At 44.1% G+C, this 27,818-nt stretch overlaps 1 protein-coding gene across 1 annotated transcript in view; it reads right to left on the reverse strand.

Annotated features, from left to right (window-relative positions):
- The window catches only part of PARP12 (poly(ADP-ribose) polymerase family member 12), a 39,339-nt gene that overhangs the window by 8,782 nt on the left and 2,739 nt on the right, over positions 1-27,818 (reverse strand). The window contains exons 2-8 of the mRNA XM_047848337.1: positions 26,643-26,778; positions 23,639-23,939; positions 21,793-21,894; positions 14,941-15,064; positions 10,517-10,712; positions 6,759-6,900; positions 3,153-3,249 (exon numbers count right to left, since the gene is read on the reverse strand). Coding sequence (XP_047704293.1) covers positions 3,153-3,249; positions 6,759-6,900; positions 10,517-10,712; positions 14,941-15,064; positions 21,793-21,894; positions 23,639-23,939; positions 26,643-26,778 — 1,098 coding nt within the window. The remainder of the gene's footprint in view (positions 1-3,152; positions 3,250-6,758; positions 6,901-10,516; positions 10,713-14,940; positions 15,065-21,792; positions 21,895-23,638; positions 23,940-26,642; positions 26,779-27,818) is intronic.

Raw genomic sequence — 27,818 nt, forward strand, 5'->3', positions numbered from 1 at the left:
ACGAAATATACCAGAAGTCTGACAGAAAATTGGACAAAAAGACAAACCATCCACAGAAAAAGGCAAATGGCTGTTACAGGTTAGGAAAAAATATTAAACCTCACTCGTAAGAGAAAGCAAATTAAAATACACTGATATACCCTTTGCCACCCACGAGAACAGCAAAAGTCCAAGAGCTTGATGTGAGGCAAACAGGCACCTCAAGCATCCTGGGGCAAGTGCATAATGGTCCAACCCCATCAAGAGAAACCTGCATTTACCTTCTAGGGCTTTAACCTCCATGAATATGAAACAGCACATACACCAGATCATCCATTGTGCCGTTACACTTGTGACAGTAAAAAATCTAAAACAATGCAAAATAAAACCTCTAAAAGGAACAGATTAAATAAACGAGGGTATATACAGGTGATGGAGAGCCACGAAGACAACAACAGATTTCAGAAGACTTTAACGTCTTCTGACGTTGAAAGGAAATAATTATTTTTAAGTGGAAAAGAAAAGGTACAGAACAAACAATACATTTAGAATGTTACCCTTAGCACAAGAAAAACCAGAAAATACTGTATATGCATTTGTTTATTTTTAAAAAAATTTTTTTTTAACGTTTATTTTATTTTTGAGACAGAGAGAGACAGAGCATGAACGGGGGAGGGTCAGAGAGAGAGGGAGACACAGAATCTGAAGCAGGCTCCAGGCTCTGAGCTGTCAGCACAGAGCCCGACGCGGGGCTCGAACTCACGGACCGCGAGATCATGACCTGAGCCGAAGTCGGCCGCTCAACCAACTGAGCCACCCAGGCGCCCCTGTATATGCATTTATTTTTGCAAAAAAAAAAAAAAAAAAAAGATAATAAAGATAAACCAAAAACTTATACAAACAGGTCCTCATTACGGAAACACTGGAGATAACAGCAGGCAGGATACAGACCACTGAGTGTACCTTTTGCTTGAATTGCTAATACCTTTCCCCTCTATCCTGTATCAAACTCTCCTCTAAATAACCATGCTCCACAAATACAACCACTGAAGTCCATCTGTGAGACCTAGAAGAGCCAACAGAGAAACTGCCAGTTCTCCATGAAACGGCTAACAACACTGGCTGAAGTCTCAGCTTAAGCCGTGACACACCCAAATGTAACTGGTACTGTAGTATCTCTTGCCAGCCAGGCTCCTCTCCCCCATCATGTGGCTGCGTGGATCGGAGAGAAAGGACCCCTTCCCCAGCTCCAATCCTGGCACATCTGCACCAAGCCTAAAACTAGTGGTTCAGAGGAAGTCTGATCAGAGCAAAGCTCATAAATATACCCCCATCAGCCGCAGAAGGGCCTTCTCCTGCTCTGAAATGCTTACAAGGCAGGGCGCTACCCTAATGGCTTCTGGCAGCTGTAAGGGAACCCACTCTGAGGATGAAGCTGGCCTGTTAGTGCCTTCAAGTATCCGTTTTTGTTTTTTTGGTATCCCATGAGATTCAAGTCCTGAAATACATGGATTTTTATTGATCTAATTCCATTAGTTTTCTATTACTTTAACATTTTAAAATATTCAAGTTTAGAATTCACCTAGTCAACTGAAAATAAAACCTGATGAGCCAGGTTCGAGTCTAGACTGATCACAACTAACAGCCTTATAATTGTGTATCACCAATCTCCTACCTACAAAGATAATTCTCTGGTTCAAAACATTTCCCAAGTAGTGGAATATGGATGCCAGGAGTCAAATTGCTACAGGTGACTTGGCATCAGAACTGCCATTCATTCATGATGCAAATGGAGAACAAAGAGCAATGTGCTTTTATCACAAGCAAAAACCATAGCTCACTATCAATAAAAAACTCTGGGACTAAAGACAAAAAACCCAAAGAGCTACTGAAAAGATCCCTTCCAAGTTATAACAAAAGAAAGTTACATGAAGATAGAAACAGAGAAAATATTAGGAGTGATATTATTACTATTTCTTAACCATTCTCTCAAATCAGTCTAAAGTCAAGAACTTTTTTGGTTTCTGGAAAAATCTGCACAAGAGTACCTTTATGACTCAGTAACATTACTGGCACACTTAAAACATATGTTGTGTTTGCTTTGTCACTTTAATGCTTTATTAAAAATTAATTGATCTGGGTGGCTCAGTTGGTTAAGCGTTGATTTCAGCTCAGGTCGTGATCTCACTGTTTTGTGAGTTTGAGCCCTGCATCAGGCTCTGTGCTGACGACTCAGAGCCTGAAGCCTGCCTCGGATTCTGTGTCTCCTTCTCTCTCTCTCTCTCTGCCCCTCCCCTGCTCATGCTCTCTCGCTCTCTCTCTCAAAAATAAACATTAAAGGGGCGCCTGGGTGGCGCAGTCGGTTAAGCGTCCGACTTCAGCCGGGTCACGATCTCGCAGTCTGTGAGTTCGAGCCCTGCGTCAGGCTCTGGGCTGATGGCTCAGAGCCTGGAGCCTGTTTCCGATTCTGTGTCTCCCTCTCTCTCTGCCCCTCCCCCGTTCATGCTCTGTCTCTCTCTGTCCCAAAAATAAATAAACGTTGAAAAAAAAAATTAAAAAAAATAAACATTAAAAATAAATAAAAGTTAATCTGGTAATTAGTATAATACTCTAACGTTCACCTCTCTATAAACCTGCATTATATTTTATACTCTTGTAATACATGCTAATATTTCTCTATCTGAAATGTGCTAGGTGTACCCTGATTTTTCAGATTCATGAACTCTCAGACCTTTTATAAAACACTGATATTAATACCAGCACTCTGGCATTCAGTGAAGGAAAGTACAAAGGCACATGGAGGAGGGGCGCCTGGGTGGCTCAGTCGGTTAAGCATCCGACTTCGGCTCAGGTCATGATCTCACAGTCCAGGAGTTCTAGCCCTGTGTCGGGCTCTGTGCTGACAGCTCAGAGCCTGGAGCCTGTTTCAGATTCTGTCTCCCTCTCTCTGACCCACCCCCATTCATGCTCTGTCTCTCTCGGTCTCAAAATAAATAAACATTAAAAAAAATTTTTTTTAAGAAAAAAGGTACTTGGAGGAGAGCTAGGCAGAGACGGGAGTGTGGGTGCTTTTGGTTATGGAAGCCAACAACCCTCTCACTGCACTGGCTGGTCTGAGTAGGTTTTCTGTACACGCAGCACAGCGCACCCCAACTGACACACATGCCACCTACCAGGTTTGCTTCACCTTCACCTCCTGGGGAGACACGTATTTGGGTCTCCGGCAAACCCTTCTGACCGTGCCATAGACCAGGTTTTTCTGAACAAAGGCTGAAAAAAAAAAACACCAAATGTATATACGCACACAGGACAGCAAGGTTTTATAAACACAACTAAATGGGCTGGAAAACTAATCCAAATGTGTAGTATAGGATCAGTCTGCTAAGAAATAAAGCAATTTTCACATTTCAAATATCCATAAAGAAAATAGGTATCCTTAGGAGACTGGGTTTAATGAACACATGAATGATGAGTAATTGACATAACAATTATACATGAGTACTTTTAAATTGTTCCTTCCAATCTTGTTTAAACTATTATTTTGCTTAGCAATTTTTCCCAGCTTGGATATAAAAAAGCTTCAGCCCAGCCTGAGACTAAATTACTACATCTTAGCCAGTGGGATTTAGTTAATATAATAATTTTACTCTTATGACTTTTTTTCTTAATTTGACTGAACTGATTCCATAGCAGTATTAAACCTTTTAAACCTGTACCATCTTTTTTTTTTTTTTTTAATTTTTTTTTTCAACATTTATTTATTTTTGGGACAGAGAGAGACAGAGCATGAACGGGGGAGGGGCAGAGAGAGAGGGAGACACAGAATCGGAAACAGGCTCCAGGCTCTGAGCCATCAGCCCAGAGCCCGACGCGGGGCTCGAACTCACGGACCGCGAGATTGTGACCTGGCTGAAGTCGGACGCTTAACCGACTGCGCCACCCAGGCGCCCCAAACCTGTACCATCTTTAACAAACAAAATTCTTGCCCCATGCCCACCCCAAAACCCTCAGGGTAATCCTGAGGGTTGGCGGCGGGCGGGGGTGGGGGAGGATGACACTGACCCTCAAGTTGAAAAATCACAAATGCCTATGAGCTAGATTCCATGTCCTTACCCACCAGGAAAACCCTGTCAAGTCTTACTTTCTGAACCTGGAGTACCAAAACAACTTTTTTTCATTTAAAAAACACTTAATACTAACTTGTAGATGTCTATAACTTACATTACAGCATTTGAACCTATGCTACGTTATCACCTACATGTGTGTCCCTCATGCTGTAGCCCAGGAAGTCGTCAAGAGCAGGCACTCCTTGGGGGTCCCCCACATTCTAATCAAGAACCCATAATCCAGACATGGCTACCACTGCCCCCATTGTTGTCCACCACTCAACTCCCCATCAATAATTAGCACACTTACATGGGTTTTTATTGGCCTGTTGACTGACATCATGATAAATCTGAAATGGGCTTTCACTAGTGAAATGATTCAAGATATGTGGACTGGCTAAATATATGTCAGACCCACTCCCAACCCTCCCGTGGACAGGGAAAAATAAGACATTTTCTCTAACTTACGTTACCAGTGATACATAGGCTGAGTCCCTACACAAGCCTGACCTTTGGGATTCTACCCATCTGTTGCCAGCTAACAGTTGTCAGAATTCTGCCTCTGGAATCTTGGCCCTGGCAGTGGCCTTGAGCAGCACTTATAACAAGAGTCCCTAAAATGACAATACTGAGTCTTCCCCCACCACCTCCCTGAGGCTTCCTTCTCCTCCCTCAATCCTACAGTACAAATCATTGTGTGTGTTTCTTAAATGTACTTGTTTCCTAATAATACTTAGTTCATAAATGTGTCTGGCAGATTTGGGTCCGAGACTTGCTTTCACTACACCTCTCAGTGAGGCAGTGAGACGGGAAGCTAACTCATCTCAAACTACTTCTGTGCCTGCTGTTCTCCACCATCAACAAAAGTAATTCTCCTTACTCACATGAGCCTGGGTCAGTCTGGGGTGAACTCGCTTCTTCCTGCAATTTGCAGAAAACTGCATTCGTGTGCTCTTTCCCACCCTTACCCTGATTTTCTGTTACGTCCCCTGGGGCTGTGGCCCAGGGTGAGAATGATCAAGGTTGCATCTGACATTTCTGGTTTTGATATTTTCCAGATACTTAAGAACAGTTGCCAGCAGCAGTCAGATGGGTGCTAGCCGTATAGACCTGATCCTCATGGAGTTCGCTGTCCCCTTTAGTGTATTTGTACCTATCAGACCGTGGACTGCAAACCACCTGATGTACAGCTGGTGTTCTCCAGCAGAGACTGAAGGCTGGTAAGCAGTTCTCATCGCAGAGCAGAAGAAACTTTTAAGTTCTCTGTAAGGGCAAGTCGAGGGGGCAGCGATTCTACCTTAAGCAAGAGGATAAGCCCCACAACCACAAGAAAAACAAGTGGCTAACAGCAGGCAGGTAAAGTGATTTTAGGATAATTCACCAGACACACTTTGCTGCCCTTTATCCAGAAGAAGGTCCATAAAAATAGAGAAAACAGTAAACCATAATCAAATGAAGGCCCAGTTATTCCCCTTAAAAGGACTCAACATTCAGAAGGATTCAGAGTTTAAAATGTGAGTAATGTAAGGGGTGCCTGGGTGTCTCAGTCAGTTAAGCACAGGGCATGATCTCGCGGTCTGTGGGCTGAAGCCCCATGTCAGGCTCCCTGCTGACAGTGCAGAGCCTGCCTCAGATTCTGTCCTCTCTCTCCGCCTCTCCCCAGCTTGCACTCTCTCCCTCTCAAAAATAAACATTAAAAAAAAACAAATGTTGGGGCACTTGAGTGGCTCAGTCAGTTAAGCATCTGACTGCGGCTCAGGTCAAGATCTCACAGTTTGTGGGTTCGAGCCCCGCATCGGGCTCTGTGCTGACAGCTCAGAGCCTGAGCCTGCTTTGGAGTCTGTGTCTCCCTCTCTGCCTGCCCCTCCCCCACTTGCACTCTGTTTCTCTCTCAAAAATAAATAATAAAACATTTAAAAAAATAAAAAATAAACAAATGTAAGGCAAAACTGAGTTAAACACAGCTGGACTAATAAATCCAAGAGAAAACGTCTTCAGAGAAGCTACAGAAAAAAAACTAAAATTTAAACAAAGGAATTCTCCAAAATCAGTCACTACATGAACTGGCCAAAGAGTATCTGGCCTGTTTCTGTCTGTCTGCAAAGGCAACCAGGACAAGTCACTTAAAGCCCAGTGTCAGAACATCTGGAGCACAGATAATCTGCTTCCCAGCAACTTTTAATGAAAGTGTGCATCTAGCATGTGTTTAATCTGCAGCCCACCTAAGCCACAGGTGTCTACGGAGACAACGACATGGAGCTGCCATTCGAGGGAGGACACAGCAGAACTGCTATGACAGGAATCAGGGACTCAAGTTAACCCTTAGACCAGAGGGACTCGTCGTCCATGGCCTATAGGCCCACCACCACGGCACGCATGCAGACCACCCCCATCCCTCCACACTTCGGGCCCCCGTCTCCATCTCGGGGTCCTCTCTCACCACCCCCTCCCCAGGCAACTTCTCTTCCATCCCACTGGGTTGGCATCATCTGTTTACAGATCTGTCTCCCATTCCAGATGTGCAGCACTTCTGGAGCAGGGACCACCCTTACCACTTCCTTTTCTCTCCTGGCCCTCAGTGTGCACATGGACCTTTTCCAGGGTGCAGGTGGAGAAGGCAGAGCCAAAAGATGGCCAAGCCCTGCTGGGTGGGGGCAGCGTGTCAGGAAGTACCTTTGAAATCTAACTCATATTTGTGCTTTCCAGCCTGGAACTTCAGAATGGCTGCCTGAGCATCAGACCCAGGTGCACAGTATGCCAGGTAGGCCTTCTCCAAATCGCTGCTGCAGACGGTGGTCACGGGGTGCTCCATGCCCTACAAGGGAAAAGCCAGACGCCTGGTGAAGCCAAGAACCTACAATGATGAGGAAAGCTGCCAGGTGCTACCCACACCACACTGCAGGAATGACCACGGTGCATATTCGTGTCACGCGGGAGGCAGGGGAGCTGGAAAAGAAGAGCCAGGGAGTAGGGGTGCGGCAGGAGAGGGAGGCACAGAATAGAAGCCAGCACGAATGCCTCCAAAAGCTGCCCAGAAAATGAAAGGGAGTAAATGCAGCTCCTGGCTAACCATACCAAGATAACCAGGATGGCAGCAAAATAAGACATAGCATTCACTCCTAATGGATGACACCTCCATTCAAGGGAAGGTGAACACCAACGCTGAATTCTCCAATCTGCATGAAGGGATGGCCTGAGCATGGCTGCCTCTCCTCTGCCCATTCTTGTACCCACCACCCTGCAGTCAGAGCTCAGTCTTCCTGTTTTCTTTTTCTGGGCCCTTGGAGAAGCTCTTCTGCTTTCAATCACCCATTTTGATCCCACAACTTCTATCCAACTACCTCCAAGCTATCTAAAATTTGGGGATGGACCAACCTTGAATTTTGGCTCCTTCATAACTGTGACAAGTTATTTTAACCTCTCTGAACCTCCACTATCTCAGCAGAACAGGAAGAAAACTTAAATCATACTCCTATCATGATTCCACAGTGCCCTCCCATCCTCAAAGGACTAGGAAAATAATTAAAATAAGGCCTGCAAAGCACTTAGCACAGTGCCTGGAACAAAAAGTAAAGGTGCCACAGAAATATTAGGAGTGTATCTAGATACATCAGTCTCAAGTTCAAAGAATCTGGTCTGCAGACAGACGTGGAGAGACCACTTAAGGTGGCCACTAATGTCAGAAGAATGGAGGTGTGGGCCGGACCCTGGGACACCCCAACATTCATGAAGGAGGGTGGAAAGAAGAAGCCCATGAAGGAGACTGAGGAGGAATGAGACAGGAGGGTGAGGAGGGAGCGGGCAAAGGCTGCAAATGCCACAAGATTTGGCACCTGGGCCCATGGCCGTTTGCCAGCTTCTATGGCACAGTAAGGGCTGTGTCTGGCAAGGTCCCACATCCTGCCAACGCTCCATGAAAAGTGGCTAGATGAACAAGTAACAGGAACACAAGTTAGATCCTGGAAAATGAAGGAACGAACAGGGGTCTTTACAGAGGTCTTTAGAGATGAATGGGTTGTTCAGGCCCAAAAGGGTGAGAACAACTGTAGAGGTTTTAGATCAAGGCAAAGCAGATCACAGGAAAGGGTCCTAACTCAAAACGTCTATCAACATGAGCAGCTTGTTGAGAATGATCCAAAAAGGATACAGGTCAGGGTAAAGCATCCTGGAGCCCAACACCTCAGGGACATTGAGTTTAACGCAAGAAAATTCAGTGGGCCTGGACAGTAACACCTTTATACACAAGATTAGGTTATGGATTGCACTATGCCACCTCCTTTGCTGTAAAAGATATGCTGAAGTCTTAACTCTAGTACCTCAAAACTTGACTTTATTTGGAAACAGAGTCACTGCAGATGTAGTTAGTTAAGATGAGATCATACTGGAGTAGGGTGGGCCCCTAATCCACATAACCTATGTCCTTATAAAAGAATGGCCACGTGATGACAAAGCAGAGACTGGACTGAAGAACCTACAGACCAGGGAAGCCACCAGAAGCTAGGAGGAGGCAAGTATGATTCCCTACAAGCTTTAAAGGAAACATGGCCCTGCTGACACCTTGATTTCGATTTCCAGCATCCAGCTGTGACACAGTAAGTCACTGCTGTTCTAAGCCACCCAGCTTGTGGTACTTTGTTATGGAAGCCTTAGGAAGTTAATATAGGGTGGAGGTAATTTGGACTGAAATTTGGCTGTACCTCCTGAGCTTGGGAAGAAAAGAACCTAGCTTTCTGAATCAAAAGAAAATGGTCCTAAACTGGCCATTAGCAGAAAACTAAGAAAGAAATCCAAATACAGGATGACACCAGAAGTGTACGGGAAAGAAGAGCTGGAGTTGACAGGTCACCCTATGAGGCAATTCAGCCAATGGTACCACATGAGACTGCACAACCAATAACCACTGAATTCACACAAGTGCATCTGCGCCCCACCATCACGTAGCACATCTATGATACCCAAATACAGGTCATTCCCAGAGATTCTCAATGTTCTAAGTGAAGTTATACACTCTGACTATACGGAGTAAATGAAGAGCAGCATAGAGAAAAAAAAGGTAAAGCCCTGAGTGTGGGTTGTTTGGAGGAAGAAGGCCCCCACTTCCTAAAGTTGTGATAATGCAGTTTGCCAAGTCACCTAGACAATCCTACTTTTTCACGGGATGCCCTTAGGGTCTCATGTCATCTCATTCAGCTCCCCGAGAAGGGGGACACACCACAAAACAAAAACGTGAGAGGTAGTCACATTTGCTAAGTGCTTTTCACCTGCCATGAGTTCCTTCATCAGGTCACCAGAGAAGTTCCATTCATGGAACATAACCAGCCCCTCATTCTATCCCCCTCCTCGATACCAGGCATGGCCTCTCCCCTCCTGCTCCCGACCAAACCGAGAGCAATGTTGGGGAGCCTCCCTGAACATATCTGCATAGCAAGGAAGGAGAGGGAGATGGGTGGGAAAGAGGGCAGACAGAATAGCCAATGAGGAAAGGCTGGCACTGCAAGAAATGGAGAAGTGTATGAGGGCTAAAGCAAGGCCACTGCTGAAGTGACCATGTCCAACTCAACAGTGGCCGTGGGGCAGCAATTACTCTGTCCTTCAACCCACCAACATCTATGACCTGAGAACTTGCAGGGTACAGGCAGAGTCTTCCACACAGGGCACATGTGTGGCAAAAGAGAGACAGAACTCCCTGCTCTCATGGAGCTCTCATTACAGGGTTCCCAGAGAAAAAGATATCCTAGGTGTAAGTCAAAATAAGAAAGTAAAGCTTTAATACGGCCTTATACAACACAGAAGAGTACAAATGTCTATCAGACCACATATCCCAATTTTCATTTCGGAAAGCTGTTCCTATAGAAATGGTGACCTCCCTATACTTGTACCTCTACAGGCGCCCAGAGGGTTCCCTTTAATGTAATCCAGCCATGAACATCTTCAAATAATTGACAGCAACAGTTATCAGATCCAGATTCCAAACCAATACCTGAAATAAATCAATTTTCTTACACTTGCCCACGTTCTATGAAGTTGCTGCTACAGAGAAGTCAGAAGCTAGTTTCAAAGGGCCTTAAAGTTTATTCTGCAGCTACACAAGTCTCCTATACACACAGACACTTGCTTTGGAGCTATCTGTTCAACAGTTAAGGGAGGCATCTTTCTATCCCATGTAACAAAACCAATGAAGAAATGTCCTCTCGCTATAATTTACACTAGGCCATGTTCTCATGAGGCCAACAGATACCTAATCATACAGAAGAACTCCCAACTACCTAGTTTTATCATAATTCTCCCCAAGCAAGTGAGTCACAGGAGGATTTGGGGCTCTTTGTCTCTATCAAGGACTCCCCAGAACAATCCTTGTGCTCATGTCTGAAATGGCTCCTCCATCGGGGGCCCTCAGGAGAAAACACCTGTCCTCTTTCCATGACACTTACTTGTCTTCCATACTCCTGCCAAGAACCAAACTCATCAGTCCAGTACCAAACCCAGTCAGTGGTGAGGATGAAGTGTGGAGGTTTAGTAACCGAGGAGGCTGTGGAGAGGCGGCGGGCTGGGGCAGCACCAAACATCATGGAGTCAAAATCTAGACAATCAAAGTGAAAGTTGCTGGCTGACTCAGCACAGAGGATCCTGCAAAGGAAGTGAGAGGTAAACTGAAAATTCCACCAGTCAAGCGAACACTCAGGTGCTACCTGTGGTCTTCTAGATGCTCAGCTGGTAGACGTGAACATCAATGTGACACGTACCTCAGGGGGGGAAAATGTTTCCAAGTGGGGGGAGGGGAGTACAAGTTGGTTCTTATAAAAAAAAATTTTTAATTAAATCAATAAATCTCTGCAAGATTGATAAGAAAAAAAGGAGGATATTGGAAATATAAAAGGTAAAAATTAAAAATGTCATAGACACTAAAAGAGGTGTTATAATCAAGTGTATGACAATTAGTTTAGCAATAAATAAAATGAACAAACTCCTGGAAAAATCATTAAGTTTACCAAAATTGACTCAAGAAAAATAGAAAACCTGACTGGTTAGCAGTTTAAAATCTTCCCACAAATTAAACATTAGGCCTAGATACTCTTATAGACACATGGTCATTCAGGAAAAAAATTATTCTAACTTTACATAAATTTTTTCAGAAAACAGAAAAGAAACCATCCCAATCTCATCTTCATGAGGGTAGACACTTAAGATAACAACCAGATCAAGACAATATGAAAAAATTATAGACCAATCTTATTCAAATATGAATGCAAATATCTTAAGTACTGGCCATCCAAATTCAGCACTGTGTGTGAGTTGAGTATGTGTGTGTCTGTGGGGGTGGGGGAGGGGAGAGAAAGAGGAAGAGAGAAGAGAGAGGGAGTGGGAGAGAAAGGGACAGAGGGGGCAGAGGGGGAGAGAGGGAGGAGAGGGGGGAACAAAAAGGATGAAATTAAAATGCTATTCACAAATATTAATGTCTAGATAGATATCTAGAATATATAGATAACTATACAGATAATTCAAACATTACCAAGAGAGTCCTCTGAGTTCAGATACCTTAGTAAAGTTGCAGATACAACAGCTGACAAAAGTCAATTGCATTTCTATACATCAGCACAGAGAAAAATTTTTTTTTTACTGGGGATGCAACATATAACATGACTACAGTTAACGCTATACGGTATATTTAAAAGTTGGTAGGAGAATAAACTCAAAGTTCTCATTGTAAGGAAAAAATTTGTTTAGTAACTATATGAAGTGATGGATGTTAACTTATCCAGATAATCATTTTGCAATACACACGTATGTCAAGTCATTATGCCGCACACCTTAAACTTCTAGTGTTGAAAGTCAATTGCATCTCAGCACAACTGGAAAAAAAAATTAAATCTCTAACAAATGATATCCAACCAAGACCCTAATAGAGAAGTTATAAAAACCACTGAAAGATATTTTAAAAGATTTAAATAATCACATGCTATCATGTATATGAATAGAAAAATCTCAGCATCATTATGGTGTCAGTTCCCCAGAAACACCAAGTGAATGCAATATTAATTTCAAAAATCACAACAGAGATTTTTGTGAAAACCAATGACATTTAAAAGTTTCTAGGGGCGCCTGGGTGGCTCAGACAGTTAAGCATCCGACTTTGGCTCAGGTCAAGATCTCACGGTTTTTGAGCTCGAGCCCCGCGCTGGGCTGTGTGCGGACAACTCAGAGCCTGGACCCTGCTTCGGATTCTGTGTCTCCTCTCTCTGCCCTTTCCCAATTGTTCTCTGTCTCTCAAAAATAAATAAATGTAAAAAAACTTTTTTTTAATTTCTGAAGAGGAGCAAAAGAACAAGAGCCCTGGCAATTCAAAGAAAGAGAAGACAGGGATTTGCCTTACCAAATGCCAACACTTAAAGCTCCACTAGGTCAAGACAGTGCGGCACTGAAGCAGAGACAGACCGACCAGTGAACGACAAGAAGAGAGGACCAGTGGGTGTATTCGCTGATCCAGTGCCTGACACAGGTGGCACTTAGAAACAGGTGCAGAGCTGGCCTACTTAAACAAGTGATATTTGGCACACCAGCCTGAAAATAAGCTATAAAATGTGTTAACACTGCCAAATTGGGCTCAGTTTTGATGGGTTTAAAAATAACTGCTAGAAATGGATGATGGGAATGGCTGTACAACAATGTGAATGCAACGCATGCCACTGAACCTACACTTAAAAATGGTTAAGATGGGGCACCTGGGTGGCTCAGTCAGTTGAGTGTTTTACTCTTGGTTTTAGCTCAGGTCATGACCCTGGGGTCACGGGATACGGCCCCATGCCGGGTTCTGCACTACGTGTGGAGCCTACTTAGGATTCTCTCTCTTTCCCTCTCCCCACTTCTCTCTCAAAAATAAGAATAAAAATAATGAGAAGAATAAGAAAAATAAAAAATAAATAAAAATAAAGGGGTGCCTGGGTGGCTCAGTTGGTTACGCATCTGACTTTGGCTCTGGTCGTGGTCTCAAGGTTTGGGAGACTGAGCCCCACATTGGGCTCTGCGCTGAAGGTGTGAAGCCTGCTTAAGAGTCTCTCTCTCTCTGCCCCTCCCGTGTTCTTGAAATGAAATGAAATGAAATGAAATGAAATGAAATGAAATGAAATGAAATAAAGTAAAGTAAAGTAAAATAAAATAAAATAAAATAAATAAAAATAAATGGTTAAGATGGCAAATTTTATGTTATGTGTATATTACCACAATTTTATATTTTTTTAATTAAATATATTTTTAAAAAGTAGTTTTGCCAAAACCGGTGATTCATCTGTGTAAGAATGAAACTGGACCCATATTTCACCACCTGCAGGGTAAAGATTAAACAGTCCTTAAAACGTTAAGATTTTTTAAAGTAAATTCAGAAAAATTTCCTTACAGTCCTGGGATAGGTAAAGATTTCTTATGACTCAAAAAGTAAAAGCCGTAAAGAAAAGACGGATAAATACTTATCTATATTAAAATATACCATAAGCTGACAGGAAGAGTTTATCTTCAACACACATTTAATATCCAGAAATTTAAAGAATTCCTAAAACTAAATAAATAACTGAACACACAACCTTCCCCGTCAACAAAACAGCCAAACTACAAGAAGAGACATTTCACAGCAGAGGAAGCTCAAGTGGCCAAGAAACAGGTGAAGAGACACATTACCTCATTAGGACCCAGAGACCTGCAAACGCAGATGCCACGTGTGCCACTTTAAATCCCCAGGCTGCGAAACGTTCAGATGCAAACAATACCAAACGCTGGGGACACGGTCACCACAGACCAAACGGGGGTGGAAAGTGGCACGACCATTTAGCACCACCGGGCAGAGCTGAAGAGGGAGCCAGCCTACCTCCCAGAACTCTCATCCCCAAACTTCAGGCCTACAGAAGCCAGCTCGCACGCACACCAGGAGACAAGCAGAGACTCGAGCACAAAGCACTGAGAGAAAGACACCAGACGTGGTGGTAGAGCGTATGCTCCATTCAGACAGGGTTCAAGAACAGGCAAGACTAACCTGTGGTGACAGATGTCCAAACAATGGTGGCCTGGGGGTGGGCACGGATGGGAAGGGGACAGGAGGGGACTTTCTACGGCGATGAAAATGATCTCTATTTGGATGAGTGTTACATGAGCACATGCATTCATCAAGACTCACTGAACTACACGATTAATATTTGTGCACTTCCCTATGTGTAAATTCTGCCTCAGAAAAACAGAGGGGAAGAGTCAGCCAATGCATCTTCCCAAGGGGAACCATTTGTTCCACACACTTCCCCAGCACCAATTTGCACACAATTGCACTCTTAGCACAAATTTATTTTTTCCACCTTAAAAAGAGTGGGCTTAAATTCTCTTCATGGCAACATATTTTAGCAAGTTCAATCCAAGATATGGTGAAGTATTTGAAAATAAGGCTCCCCGGACTTCCCCACTCTGAATCAACTAAGTGAAAATACTGGGACACACACAGAAAAATCAAAAAGTTAAAGGCTGAATAGTAAACAGCAGTTCAGCTGCATGACTTTACATGCAAAGGCTAAAATTTCACAAATGACTGCTTCTCGCTTTTCTGCATTAATCAATGTGGATATATGTTCACAATCAATCCCAGCAGCAAGTAATTCAAAACTTATCTGGTACCACCAGTTCCTTTCCCCATAGCTCCTCCCTGAAGGAGATAAAGGCACCAATCCACAGTTTAAACAGTAACTTCCAATTTCCAGCCCAAGCTGTTTATTGGGGTGTGTGTGTGTGTGTGTGATCAAACCTAAACTCTGTTGTGTCTAAACTTCCCACACTGCACACAAAAGCCCAGTCGCAAAGCAGACACCAGTAATGTATTTCATACCTGTCTTTTCTGGGATTGCTATATGCCTCTTCAATAAGCTCCATTTTGTCCAAATCCTTCCATTTGCCTCTGTCCAAGAACTGCCATCGATATGGCAAATGGAAATGAACTTTATTGCACTTATCTAAAATAAGAATATTAAGAAGTAAGACATCTTGGCAATACATAGCATGACCCAGGCCCATGGTTCTCAATGGGGGTGGTAATGCCCACTGACCTGGGAACATTTTGGAGATCTGTGGGGGCATTATTTTTAGTGCAGTCATACCTGAGCATCTAAATACTGAAATACTGTGTATTTTATTATACGCACTTCCGTTTTACATCTCCCCTTTCAATAGGGCGTTACATCAATTTTTAAAAATACGTATGTTGGCAGGTAACATTACATTTGAATTTCATCTCATGAGCAAAGAAGCTGACCATGAAAAGGTCAATCAGACTGCGGGAGGCAGTGTGATCACCCATTATCACTATCCATGTAGCATGTGGACAGGTAGCAGTCACACTAAAAACTGAACCAGATTCATCTCTATTAGAAACCCATCCAAACCCCGACACATCTGACCACAGGCAGGTGAGCAGTGTGGTTCCAGCCTGTTTTGATCTTCTGGCTGCTAACATACTCACCACCTCGACACATCCCCACATCATCCCTGAAGGTATTTATATACACTGCCCTGCCCCTGCCAAAACACACAAAATGGCCCAGGTCTACAGTTTCAAGCCAGGTGCTCCCCCTACATCTTCCCTGTGCACCCTGGGACCTCTGTCACTCCTAGCACATTCTGCCTGCCTCGCCTTGGCTCATGCCAGCCCCTCACCTGCAATGCACCTGACACTTTTGTTACTTTTCAATATCCTATATGAAATTCTGGTACATCCCCACCGAGGAAAGGCACACTGGAAAGAAAAGCAGCAGCAATCTCTTTGCACTCTGATACAGACCTACTTCCAAGGTATATGTTATTAGGTAGAATGATACACAAAAAGGTGCAGAACGCCTCTACTTGGGTAAAAAGGTAGAAAAGAAAAATGAGAAATACTCTAAATACATATACATACACATATTATTCCTTGCAGAGGGGAAGTTGGTAGCCAGGGACAAAGTTATGAGCAAAGACTTGTGTTGTTTTCTTTTGAAGTTTGAACCACAAGAATATATTCCAAAAAATTAAATGTCTAGTTAAGTGGGAAAAGATACAAAACAGTGTGCACAGTGCACCTACGTGAGAAGGAAACTGATCAGACATACATAATTGTGTACATATAGAATCTTCATGGAAGGATAGTCAAGGAACTGGTAATAATGACTGCTTCTGGAGGGGATCTGGGTGCTAGAAAAAAGAGGTGTGAGGGAGACATTTCTTACTGGCTGTCCTTTGTACATTTTTAACTCATCTGTCAAAATATTAACAATGAGGCATGGCTAATTTGACACTTGAAAAAAATTAAAACTTTCTAAAATTGTATGCAGGCTTTTCAGACATATCTCAATGCCACTTCCTTCCCACAGGATCTACAAAAGTTACCTTGGTCCAGGAGGACCATGGAGGAAGGTGGGCAGGCTGCCTGAAGGTGTCAAAGGCTAGGCCTGATGCCAGGCAGACAGGACAGACAAGAGCACCCAGCCAAGACTCAGGGAACAAGAGACACCTCAACCCAGGAAATCCCCTCCAAGTTCACCAAGGCTGGATTCAGCCACTCTGGGGACTCAGGACATCCTGACTTGTCCAGAGTTACAGCGTGGACAGCTCATACCAAGCCAAGAGACCTCTTGGACTCTACCAGGGATATGCACAATACAGTAATAATGAAGGGCTCAACCTGGATAGGTAAGAGCACAGCTATGGTCCAGAGGTCATAACCACGTAAGATTTCCTGTTCCCTCCCTGAAGGGCACGAAGGGAATGACCAGAGTTAGGAGCATTCAGTCACTGCACCTATATACCTCGGCTCAGGTGAGTCCTGGACAGCCTGAAGACTCTCTCCTTAAGAAGATCCCCTTCAAGGAAGGCACACCACCTACCACCCTCCAGGCTGACACTTCCTTGGGAAGGACACAGGGGCACAGGGAAGGCTCTGTGGTCAAAAGACTGCAGGCCCAGGCTTCCAACTCTTAATGTGAGCTCAACGTGAAGACCACATCACTCAAGCCTAAGAAAAGAAGGTGCCATACAGGCCACTGCAGCCACAGTGGCTGGTTAGAGCGGAGTCCCAGTTGATGAGTCCCCTTCTCTGCCACATCTTCTCTGGTCCTCCTGTCCCTTTTCTCGATTTCCTCTCCCTCCTTCTAACGTTCCCCTCCTTGTTGTGGCATTCTAGAATCTAGGCCTTCTGGAAGGTAAGTCGCAAAAACAAATTAATTTGGCAAAGTACCACATCCATATCCCCTCTCTCCCTACATCACTTGAAATGATAGACCAGAGAGAAGAACAAATTGAAAAATGCTGGAAAAACGTAATCAGTGCTATCAAAAGACCAGAATTATTGAAGAATCCCTAAGAATATGAAGGACACAGAATCAAACTGAGGGAGATAAAGAGAAAGAAACCCCTGCAAGATATGAAGAGATCTACCGTGGAAGGGGGAAATACTGGGGAGAGTGGCCTAACAAACTCAGAGTTACACGTAATGAAAGGCAAGAAAGACACCTTGCCACTCACAATGAGACTAAATGGGACCCACCAGAGCAGGAACTCCCTCTGTGCATTGCTTGTGCCCAGCAACCTTGCTATTTGTCCCACAGAACATGTGACTGTGAACGTAAGTGCTGGAGAGAGACAAGCATGTAAGAGGGCCATCAAAGCTCCCACCCCATTCCAAGGATACACACTAGCAGCCCAAGCCACCGCACAAAATGTACTGCCCCTTCCCCATTAAGCCTCGACCAGAATCCACATCACCAGCAGACACTGAATTCTGGAGTAGGTAACCACGAGTCACCCCACATGTGAGGGAGACTAACACAGACAGGAAGCTAACTCACACAGAAGAGCCAACACCAGGGCACCTGGGTGGCTCAGTCAGTTAAGCGTCAGACTTGTGATTTTGGCTCAAGTCAAGGTCTCATGGTTCATGAGATCAAGCCCCACATCAGGCCTTTTGCCGTCACCACAGAGCTTGCTTAAGATTCTCTCTCTGCCCCTCTCCTGCTCATGCTCACTCACTCTCTCAAAGTAAATAAATAAATAAATAAATAAATAAATAAATATTAAAAAAAAAAACCAATACCCAAGAAATAATTATTAGAGTATATAGATTAACAGCTAGACCTCAATTTGTAAAAGTGAAACCGATAAAACTAGGCAGAAAAAAACATGGCGCCATTTTCAGAGGCATGGAATAGGCAAAGATTTTTGAGACACAAGAAAACTATAAAACAAAAAAATACTAAAATCCTCACTGATATTAAAACTTTTATTCCTCAAGGGGCGCCTGTGTGGCTGAGTCAGTTAAGTGTTTGACTCTCGATTTCGGCTCAGGTCACGATCTAAGCATCATGGGATCGAGCCTCGTGTCAGACTGTGATGAGTGTGGAATCTGCTAAGATTTTCTCTCTCTCTCTCTCTTCCTCCCCCATCCCTCCCCTGCTCGCGTGCTCTCTCCCACCCTCTAAAACAAAAACAAAACAACTTTTATTCCTCAAAAAAAAAACACCATAAGGAAAATGAACATTTGTAACTGACAAATCACTAAATTCTACTCCTAAAACCAATATTACGCTATATGTTAAGTAGTTAAAATTTAAGTAAAATTTTGAAAAAGAGAGAAAAAAAGAAAAAAAATGAACATAAAACCACAGACTGGGAGAATTTATTTTCAATACTTACATCTCACAACCACTTGTATAAATAATACACCAAATCCTCACAACTCAATAATGAGAGATCAAACCATCCAATTAAAAAATGGGCAAAACAAGGGGGCACCTGGGTGGCTCAGTCAGTTAAGCATCAACCCTTGATTTCAGCTCAGGTCAAGATCTCAAGGTTCTTGAGTCTTAACCCTGCACTGGGCTGTGTTGACACTGCGGAGCCAGCCTGGGATTCTGTGTCTCCCTCTCTCTCTGCCCCTTCCCTATTCATGCTTTCTTTCACAATAAATAAGCTTTTTACAAGTCACAAAAGACTATGTATTATATGATTCCATTTACATGAAATAACCAAACAAATCCATAGAGACAGAATGTAAACCTGTAGTTGCCAGGAGCTGGGGTGCAGGAAGAATGGGTACAGGATTTCTTCGAGGATCATGAAATGTCCTAAATATTAACTGCGATGATGGCTGCACAATTCTATAACTATACTAAAAACTATTAAATGGGTAAATTGTATGGTATGTGCATTACACTCAATACCTCAATCAAGCTGTCATAAAAAAATCAGAAAATTTAAACAGATACTTCATTGAAGATATACAAATGGCCAGTGAGTACATGAACAGAAATGTTCAGGGCGCCTGGGTGGCTCAGTCGGTTGAGCAACTGACTTCGGCTCAGGTCATGATCTCACAGTTTGTGGGTTTGAGCCCCATGTCAGGCTCTGTGCTGAAAGCTCAGAGCCTGGAGCCTGCTCTGGATTCTGAGTCTCCCTCTTCCTCTCTGCCCCACTCCCACTCACGGTCTCTCTCAAAAATAAAAACATTTAAAAAAAAAAAAACATTAAAAATCATTATCATAGGGAAATGCAAATTAGAACCATAATGAAATATCACTACTCATTAATTACAATGGGTAAAGTTTAAAAGACTGGCAATACCAAGTGTTAACAAAAACACAGAGCATCAAACTCTCATACATTGTTGGTGGGAAGGTATACCCACCAGTTACTTATAAAGTTAAACACACACTTATATACGTTCGAGTAATTTCACATCTAGGTCTTTACTCAAAAGAAGTGAAAACAGGGGCGCCTGGGTGGCTCAGTCAGTTAAGTATCCAACTTCAGCTCAGGTCATGATCTCACAGTTCATGAGTTCGAGCCCTGCCTCGGGCTCCGTGCTGTCAGCTCGGAGCCGGGAGCCTGCTTCAGATTCTGTGTCTCCCTCCCTCTCTCTCCGCCCCTCTCCCGCTCACACTCTGTCTCTCAAAAATAAACATCAAAAATAAAATTTAAGTGAAAACATACACCCACATTAAACTTGCACATAAATATTTATAAAAGTTTTATTTGTAAAAGCCAAAAACTTTCAACACCTCAAATGTTCACCAACATATGAATTGATAAATTGTATTCAATCCATCCAACAGAATACAACTCAGCAATAAAAAGGAGCAAACTACTGATTTGCCAGCATGGACAAATCACAAAAACATGCTGAGTGAGAGAAGACAGGTACAGTAGAATACATGCTGTATGATTCCATTTATATGAGTTTCTAGAAAGGGCAAATCTACAGTGACAAAATGCAGATCAGAGACTGTGTGAGGTCAGGAAATTGGGGGGTGAGGATTCACTACAACGGACAAAGGGACCCTTTAGAATAAGGAAACTCTTCCATTACCCCAATTGTTATTACCAAAACTCAGTGTATACTTAACATTTTTAAATACTTAAAATGTTATTGTGTGTAAATTATATCTCACTAAAATTGACTTTAAACACATACATGCATATATGATACATATTTCTTGAGCTAGCATTCCATTTCCAGGAATCTAGCTATGGAAATACCTATGTGTACTCAGATGCTCAATGGAACATCACTCTTACTGGACACTACAGTTGTTTTTCAAAATAAGGTAGACGCACACATACCAATGTAGAAAAAAATCTTCAAGACACAATGTTAAGTGAAGGAAGCAGGTTAAATAATACCTATCACATGTTCCCATCTGTTGAAAAACATGCGAAACAAGTATCATAACCACACGGCACGTGTTTACCTTTGGGAAGGGCTGAAGGAGGACTTCAGACTTTACTCTGTATTATTGGACTCTTTCACAAAGTGAAAGTATTCCTGAATTGCTTGGGTGGCTTTTAAAGACTGAAAACAAAACAAGAAGTTTGGTGGTTGTTTTTTAAGAGCAGTCACCGAATTTGAGAAGGAAGCTTTCTTCAGTCAAAACCCAGGACAGCAATAAGAAGAAAACAAAGCTTTAGTAAATACAGACAAATACGTACACACAAGAATTGCTACTTGAGATAAAAGAGGGACCATGGAGAGAAGGGGCACCTGGGTGGCTCAGTCAGTTCAATGTCTGACTCTTGGTTTCAGCTCAGGTCATGATCTCACGGTTCATGAGTTCCAGCCCTGCATCAGGCTCTGCTGACAGTGTGGAGCCTGCTTGGGATCTCTCTCCCTCTCTCTGTCCCTTGTTCCCCAGCTTGCTCACTCTCAAAAAACAAACATTAAAAAAATTTTTTTAATTAAAAAAAAGAGGGACCATGGAGAGAAACCCCCAACTTAAGTTCTTATTCCCCAAGAGCACACACAGGCATCTCCTCCTCACAGAGGGCCTTCCAGGTTTCTGAAGCATTTCTAAGTCTACAACCTCCCTTTAAAAGGGACACTTATATTTGTTTCCACTAGACGGGCCATCTGTGCAGGTCTGTGACCTCATGCTAAGGTGATCAAGGGTCAACACTTGACACTGAATGAACCAGTTATGTTCCCCAAAACTCATCTACAGTCTGATTTCAAGAAACTCAATTCCTACCATCCTCAACTCCCCAACAAAATTGCTTCAGAACTGGTTTGGCAAAGTGCCACACCAGCTCACCATGAAGAAGGCCCCAACCCTCTCTGGATGGGGGAGAGGGCCCTGAGGGGTGGCCTTAGGGCAGAACTCTTGAAACACATAGCAGCTATTCCACCTGCAAGCGGATGAAGGGGATTCCTCTGACTTACCTTGAAAGCTACAACTTTTCCGGATGTGGTACAAGCAGATCTGATCATTCTCCTCCTGGTTAGCATTGTTTAGGGATACACAACCTGAACTATCTCTTCTTTCTACAAGGAAACACCACAGAGATGTATCAGCATCCACCAAAGCTTCCAGTGTGGAGTCAGAGTAGTTCAAGATACAAAGGACAGAAAAGAGGGGCGCCTGGGTGGCGCAGTCGGTTAAGCGTCCGACTTCAGCCAGGTCACGATCTCGCGGTCTGTGAGTTCGAGCCCCGCGTCGGGCTCGGGGCTGATGGCTCAGAGCCTGGAGCCTGTTTCCGATTCTGTGTCTCCCTCTCTCTCTGCCCCTCCCCCATTCATGCTTTGTCTCTCTCTGTTCCAAAAATAAATAAACGTTGAAAAAAAAAAAAAAAAGGACAGAAAAGAGCATTCACTTCCCTGCATAAGACAAAAGTAGGCCAGGTAATCTCACAAAATCCTATGATGTTCAAGATAAAATGACCCTCAGACATACAAGTGGACCCCCTCTCTGCTTTTTAGGGGAGGAGCCAGGGAACCCAAAGCCACACAGTTGCTTGCCAAATCCAGGACACCGTGGAGAGGCTCTTTTTTCTCAGCTCTATGCTCCCAATCTTAATATGAAACCTCCTTAATAACTTTACATTAATTGCAAGAATTTTAACTTAAAACAGGCATGGAGGGTATTTCAGAATTTATCTTTACTAGTGCTCCAATGAGACTTTACCTAACAATTACATTTACCACCGCACCCACCTACCATAATACAAGAAAACAAAACTCATTCGCAAACCCTCTCTATTCAGTATCGCCTGTTAATTACGTTACTCCTTTTCCTTTTTCTTTTTATGGGCCCTTCAGACATCCACAGGGTGGGCCTCAAAACCCACACCTTTGGGGCCTTGGAAATAACCTCCCTTGCTCCCCAAGGACAAGTATCCTTCCCTCCCTTTCTAAGGCCATAATCCACTTGACACTCTTAAAAATCTATTTAAAGCAAAACCTGTCTACATCTAGCTTCCTACTATTGAAAGAAATTAACCCAAAATAACGGAAGAAAATGTAAAGAAAACACATACATGGCAAGGACAATTTTTAAATATCAAAATCAAGTGAGATTAGATGTTGGGGTGCCTGAGTGGCTCAGTCAGTTAAGCGTCCAACTTCAGTTCGGGTCATGATCTCACAATTTATGGATTCGAGCCCCACGTGTGCTGACACCTCAGAGCCTGGAGCCTGCTTTGGATTCTGTGACTCCCTCTCTCTCTGCCCCTTCCCTCATGCTCTGTCTCCAAAATAAATAACCATTTAAAAAAAAATTTTAAAGATTAGAGTGTTAAGTGTGTTTGCTGGTAGTCCTAGCAACACCTAGAACTGATATTTTAGGAAGTGGTCTATTAAAAATCCTAGATGCCACTATAGTTAACAAATTCCTTTATTTAAAAAAAAAAAAAAGTATACTAGCATGCTCAATCACTCACCAAATGCCTGCATGCCCACTATGGACCAGGCACTGTCTAGGTGCTGAAGACGAGCCGCGAACAAAGAAAATTTACAGGGACTAAAAAATCCCATTTATTCATGCCAAGAAGAGAGCTGAAATTAAAATATGCTTCCTTCACGGTAGATCAGACCTGTGGGGAATTCATTCAGTCAACCTCAAATGGCATTTGTCTTGCTTGTTCATGGCTAGGATTCCAAGTCATCTTTACAACACCCACTGGTGAAGGAATCACCAACTGACTTTACTAAAAGCAGCAGTGACTTGCCCAAAGTCATACATTCCATTAATGGCCAGCTGGAATCTACGGGCCCCAGCCCAGGGCCTTACCAGAAGTGGCCTGTGGGCCTGGAGGAGGAGGGTGCCCTCTGCTGGAGGTGGAGCTCCTATTCTTGATGTCGTGGGCATTTCTGTATATGGAAGGCAGCCTGTTCACCAGATCGGAGTTCATGCCCAACTTCTCCAGTTTCTCCAGATTCTCAGAATTAGAGATATCATGAGATCTCTTACAGCCAGTGCCAAACTTGCATTCACCCTGTAAAAAATACTGGCAGATATGGAGTTTGATACACTGCTTTTGAAAGGAACAAGAGCCGTAGGGTCCATCTCCTTTGTTGTAATGAAGGCAGATCTGTTGACAGAAAAGGAATAAAAACACCAGCTTAGGAAGGTCTCACAGGACACCACCCCACTACTGACCAGTCCATGGTCAGAAGAAGTTCCTCCAGAGATCTGGCCAAAGCTGTGATTCCGTCATCCACACAAGCCACACAGCTCTGAGAACATCCTCCACTCTAGATGGACCACTGCTAACATATGCCCTTGGATAAAACGGGAACTGGGTGGACAGCAATGAGCAGAACAAGCCTTTCCACTGGGGAAATCCAAAGAACTTCCAACTGATCAGAGCTGCTCCCTTCCCAGGAGACAATTCAACATAACTCACATAGCAGGAGGCTAACAACCCATATACTCCACCTACACCCTTCCCCCACTGACTCACCAACTTTCCCTAAGCCAGGCTTCTATCTCCCTTCTTTCTGAAATTCAAGGTCAAAGAGGCTCTGAGCGTTTAAAGCATCTTAGAGAAGGCCAAACACAGCCCTTTCGTTTCTCAAGAGCAAAGTGAAACTCAGAGAAGTTCACTGCCAGCTATCTACATCTGGCACACGCAATGTCTGTTGAACTGCGTTGTTGGTAAAGCTGGGACTTAAACCTGAATCAACTGCTCCTTCTCTACATTCCAAATTCCTAGAGACCACCAAGGGCCTACCCACTCAATTCATACACTGAACAAGAGATAGAAAAGCAGCAGAGGGCTGCAGAACCCAGACTTAGATACGCAGGGACCCCACTCGGGACAGAAGCCCCAAGGGAAAAGGCTAGAAGAGACTGGGCCCTAACCTTGATTTTGCCACTTACAAGACGCCTGACCTTAGACAAGTCACTCACCAGCTCTGAATTTCAGCTTTTAATCCCTAAAATGGGAATAATGCTACCTCCATCATTGGGTTATTATGAGGATTAAATGGGAAATATACAAAGTGGCCGAGACAATGCCTTGGAACATAGTGGGTGCTCGATTCATGGTGGTGGCCCCAACTGTCCATCTGATAAGGGGACTAGCCTGAGAGCAGAAGGCCTGGCAGGAAAGCTGCACTGGATCTGAGTTTATGGTCACAGTTCCGGTTGCCGGCACTGTGCTCTAAAAACCACCTGCATACCCAAGAAGACAAGAGGCTACACACTCCAGACTGGTCACCTTCGGATTCATTTTTTTATACCACTGACAAGTTGCTCACTCCAAAACATTAATGTCCACTCTCCAAACACAACCCCCCACCCCAAGTCCTTCCTGTGATACCAAAGGCTGCATGGATCAGTCTCTACTCACCCATTTCTCCTTCTCTCCTCTCCCAACCTAAATCTAAGCTGTGCTCACCTACATGCTGTCCCCCGACCGTGCCAGGTTCTGTCCTCTGTGCCCCCCTTCTTCCCAGACCTTCATCCTTCATTCACCCTTCAGCATTCAGAGCAGGCACCGCCTACCCCAGGATGCCTTCCCAAGTGCCCCAACTGCCTGAGGCCAGAGTGCTCACTTCTATCGCAGCACCTAAAATAGCACCTTACAATCACACACTGATTTGTCTGTCTCACCCAGTAAACTTGCCTCCTGGAAGGGCAGAACAGGGTCTTTTATCTCATCGGCAGTGCCTGACCCATAGTGGTTATTCAATAAAGGTTAGCTGAATCAATAGTAATTTTCAAAAGGCAAGAGAAAAGTTACTATCTATTACGTAGCAGTCACTAAACCACAAAGCACCGTTCTCAAATGAGTGGTTTTAACTGAGTAATATGGAAGCATTTTCATTAAACCAGGTCCATCTAATCTCTGTAGCCTTATCCCAGAGAAAGTGCCAGAACGTCCCATAAACCTGTGCTGGCCACAGGAACACACCACTCGGATCTGCTGCAGAGCACCACTTACTCAGCTCAGCTGCTGCCCTCGGGAGCCACTACCTGATTCACACAGAGACCATGCTCCCACGGGCTGCTCCTAGCCAACAATGAGCTACTTTAGCTCAGAACTTCGTAATGGCCAAGCAGCAGCTTTCTTAGAACTGTGCTCCAGTCAGGGTCTCCTCCTACCCGGTCTCCTTCCTTCCCCCTCTCTTGCAACATCACTGTCCAAAGGCTCCCCACCTCCTTCTGCTCCCTCTCCACTGGATCTCTTACACTTCTAATCCCATCTTGGCGTCTGCTTCTTGGAGGGCCCAAGATAGTACACGGCCATTACAGGGAGGTTCGGTTAGCATCTGAAATGCATTATGAGCATCTGAAATGCACATCAACTAAAGGTCAAAATTCCCTGGGTGCAACTAACTGATTTAGTAGAGAGCTCATCACCTGCCTGTCAGCATCTCTGAAAAATTTCCTCACAGAACTCCTGGGTTTGGCAATAACACACGGTTCCAAGTCCTGCTAGACAGAGAGGAGCAGGCTGGAGTCTCTTATCCCCTCATCCCCATGTAAGGAACATCCTGTTGCAGCCACTGGCCAAACAGACTCCCCCGATCTCATGGAAGCCCTGAAAAGGAGATACTGGCCCAAATGACACAGAAGGAAAGGAGGCCTCTAGACGGGGCAAGGTTGGCCCAAGGTCACAGGTCTAAAAATCAGCAGAGCCAGGAATTCAATCCAGGTCTCCTTCAAGTAGATCCCTGTGGCCACTTTGGGGTCCTTGGCTCCTCTTCTGCCACAAGATTTCCTCTCTCCCGACCTCTGGCTTCTCCCCCGTCACTTGCATACATACACACCCCCTCCTGGAACTCACCTCTGGCAAAAGCCAGGGGTCATTCTGAAACAAAAGCTGGCAGAGCTCACTGTAGCTGAGGTGGTCAACACCGTGAGTTCTCAGCACACTCAGGTTGTGATCTGTCGTCAAGCTGTGACTGTTTCTACAGTTCTTCCTGCAAAGAAGCAGAGCTGGTGTCACGGTTCAACTACGCCTCCCCGAAATTCTTAGGTTGAAGTTCTAACCCCCAGTGACTGTATTTGGAGATAGTTTATAAAGAGGTTGTTGGGCTGGGGGGGTGGGGGCCTAGTCCAATCCAACTGATGTCTTTATAAGAAGAGAAAATTAAGATAAATTAAGATGCACACTTGTGAGGACACGGGTAAAAGACAGCCATCTGCAAACCAAGGAGAGAGGGCTCAGAAAGAAATCAACCCTGCCAACACTTTGATCTCAGACTTCCTGCCTTGAGAATCGTGAGAAGTTTCTGTTTAAGCCCCCAGCCTGTGGCACTTTGTTATGGCAGCCCTAGCAAACTAATAAAGCTAGTAAAATCAGTCTCGAAGATAATTTTTCAGGCATCGTTCTTGACACTGCTTAGGAGCATCAGAAAAAAACCCACATGTCTATGCGATGAAAAAATGTAATGCTTATTCACAAAGGAAAAGGCATTACCTTGCAGGCTCGAGGGCCTAGGACAGCACTTCTCATCAATATCTGGTAAGAATGACAGTGCCATCCCCCAAAGAAGAGTTGCAGTATGACAGACAATGAGCACTTAGCAGACACTTGAACACTGGCTGAATAAATGAGCGTGGACACCTACGGTTATAGGTATGTGCACAGACACACTCACACCCTGAGGCTCAGACCTCTTCTCTGCTCTCCTCCTCCGTTCTTTCCATTAACAAGCCCTGGCTGAACATTCACTGTGAGCCACGTACTGGCACCACACCCTGATGATCCAAACACTTCAAATGATTTCGAGTCAGGCAAATATCATTTGCTTTACTCAGACTCTGCCAAACCTCACGTGTTTATTGTGAGCATCTCAAAAGAAAACCCAACCCGTGACGGACTCCCCCAAACCTGCACCTTTCACAAGCTCCCCCAGCTCAGTAAAAGACCACTTCCCTCCTTCACTGCACAGACCGACAACCTTGGAGTCATCCAGACTCTTCCCCTTCTCTCCTCTAGCGGAAGTAACAGATATGG

This window comes from Prionailurus viverrinus, chromosome A2 (assembly GCF_022837055.1).
Source record: "Prionailurus viverrinus isolate Anna chromosome A2, UM_Priviv_1.0, whole genome shotgun sequence".
NCBI lineage: Eukaryota > Metazoa > Chordata > Mammalia > Carnivora > Felidae > Prionailurus > Prionailurus viverrinus.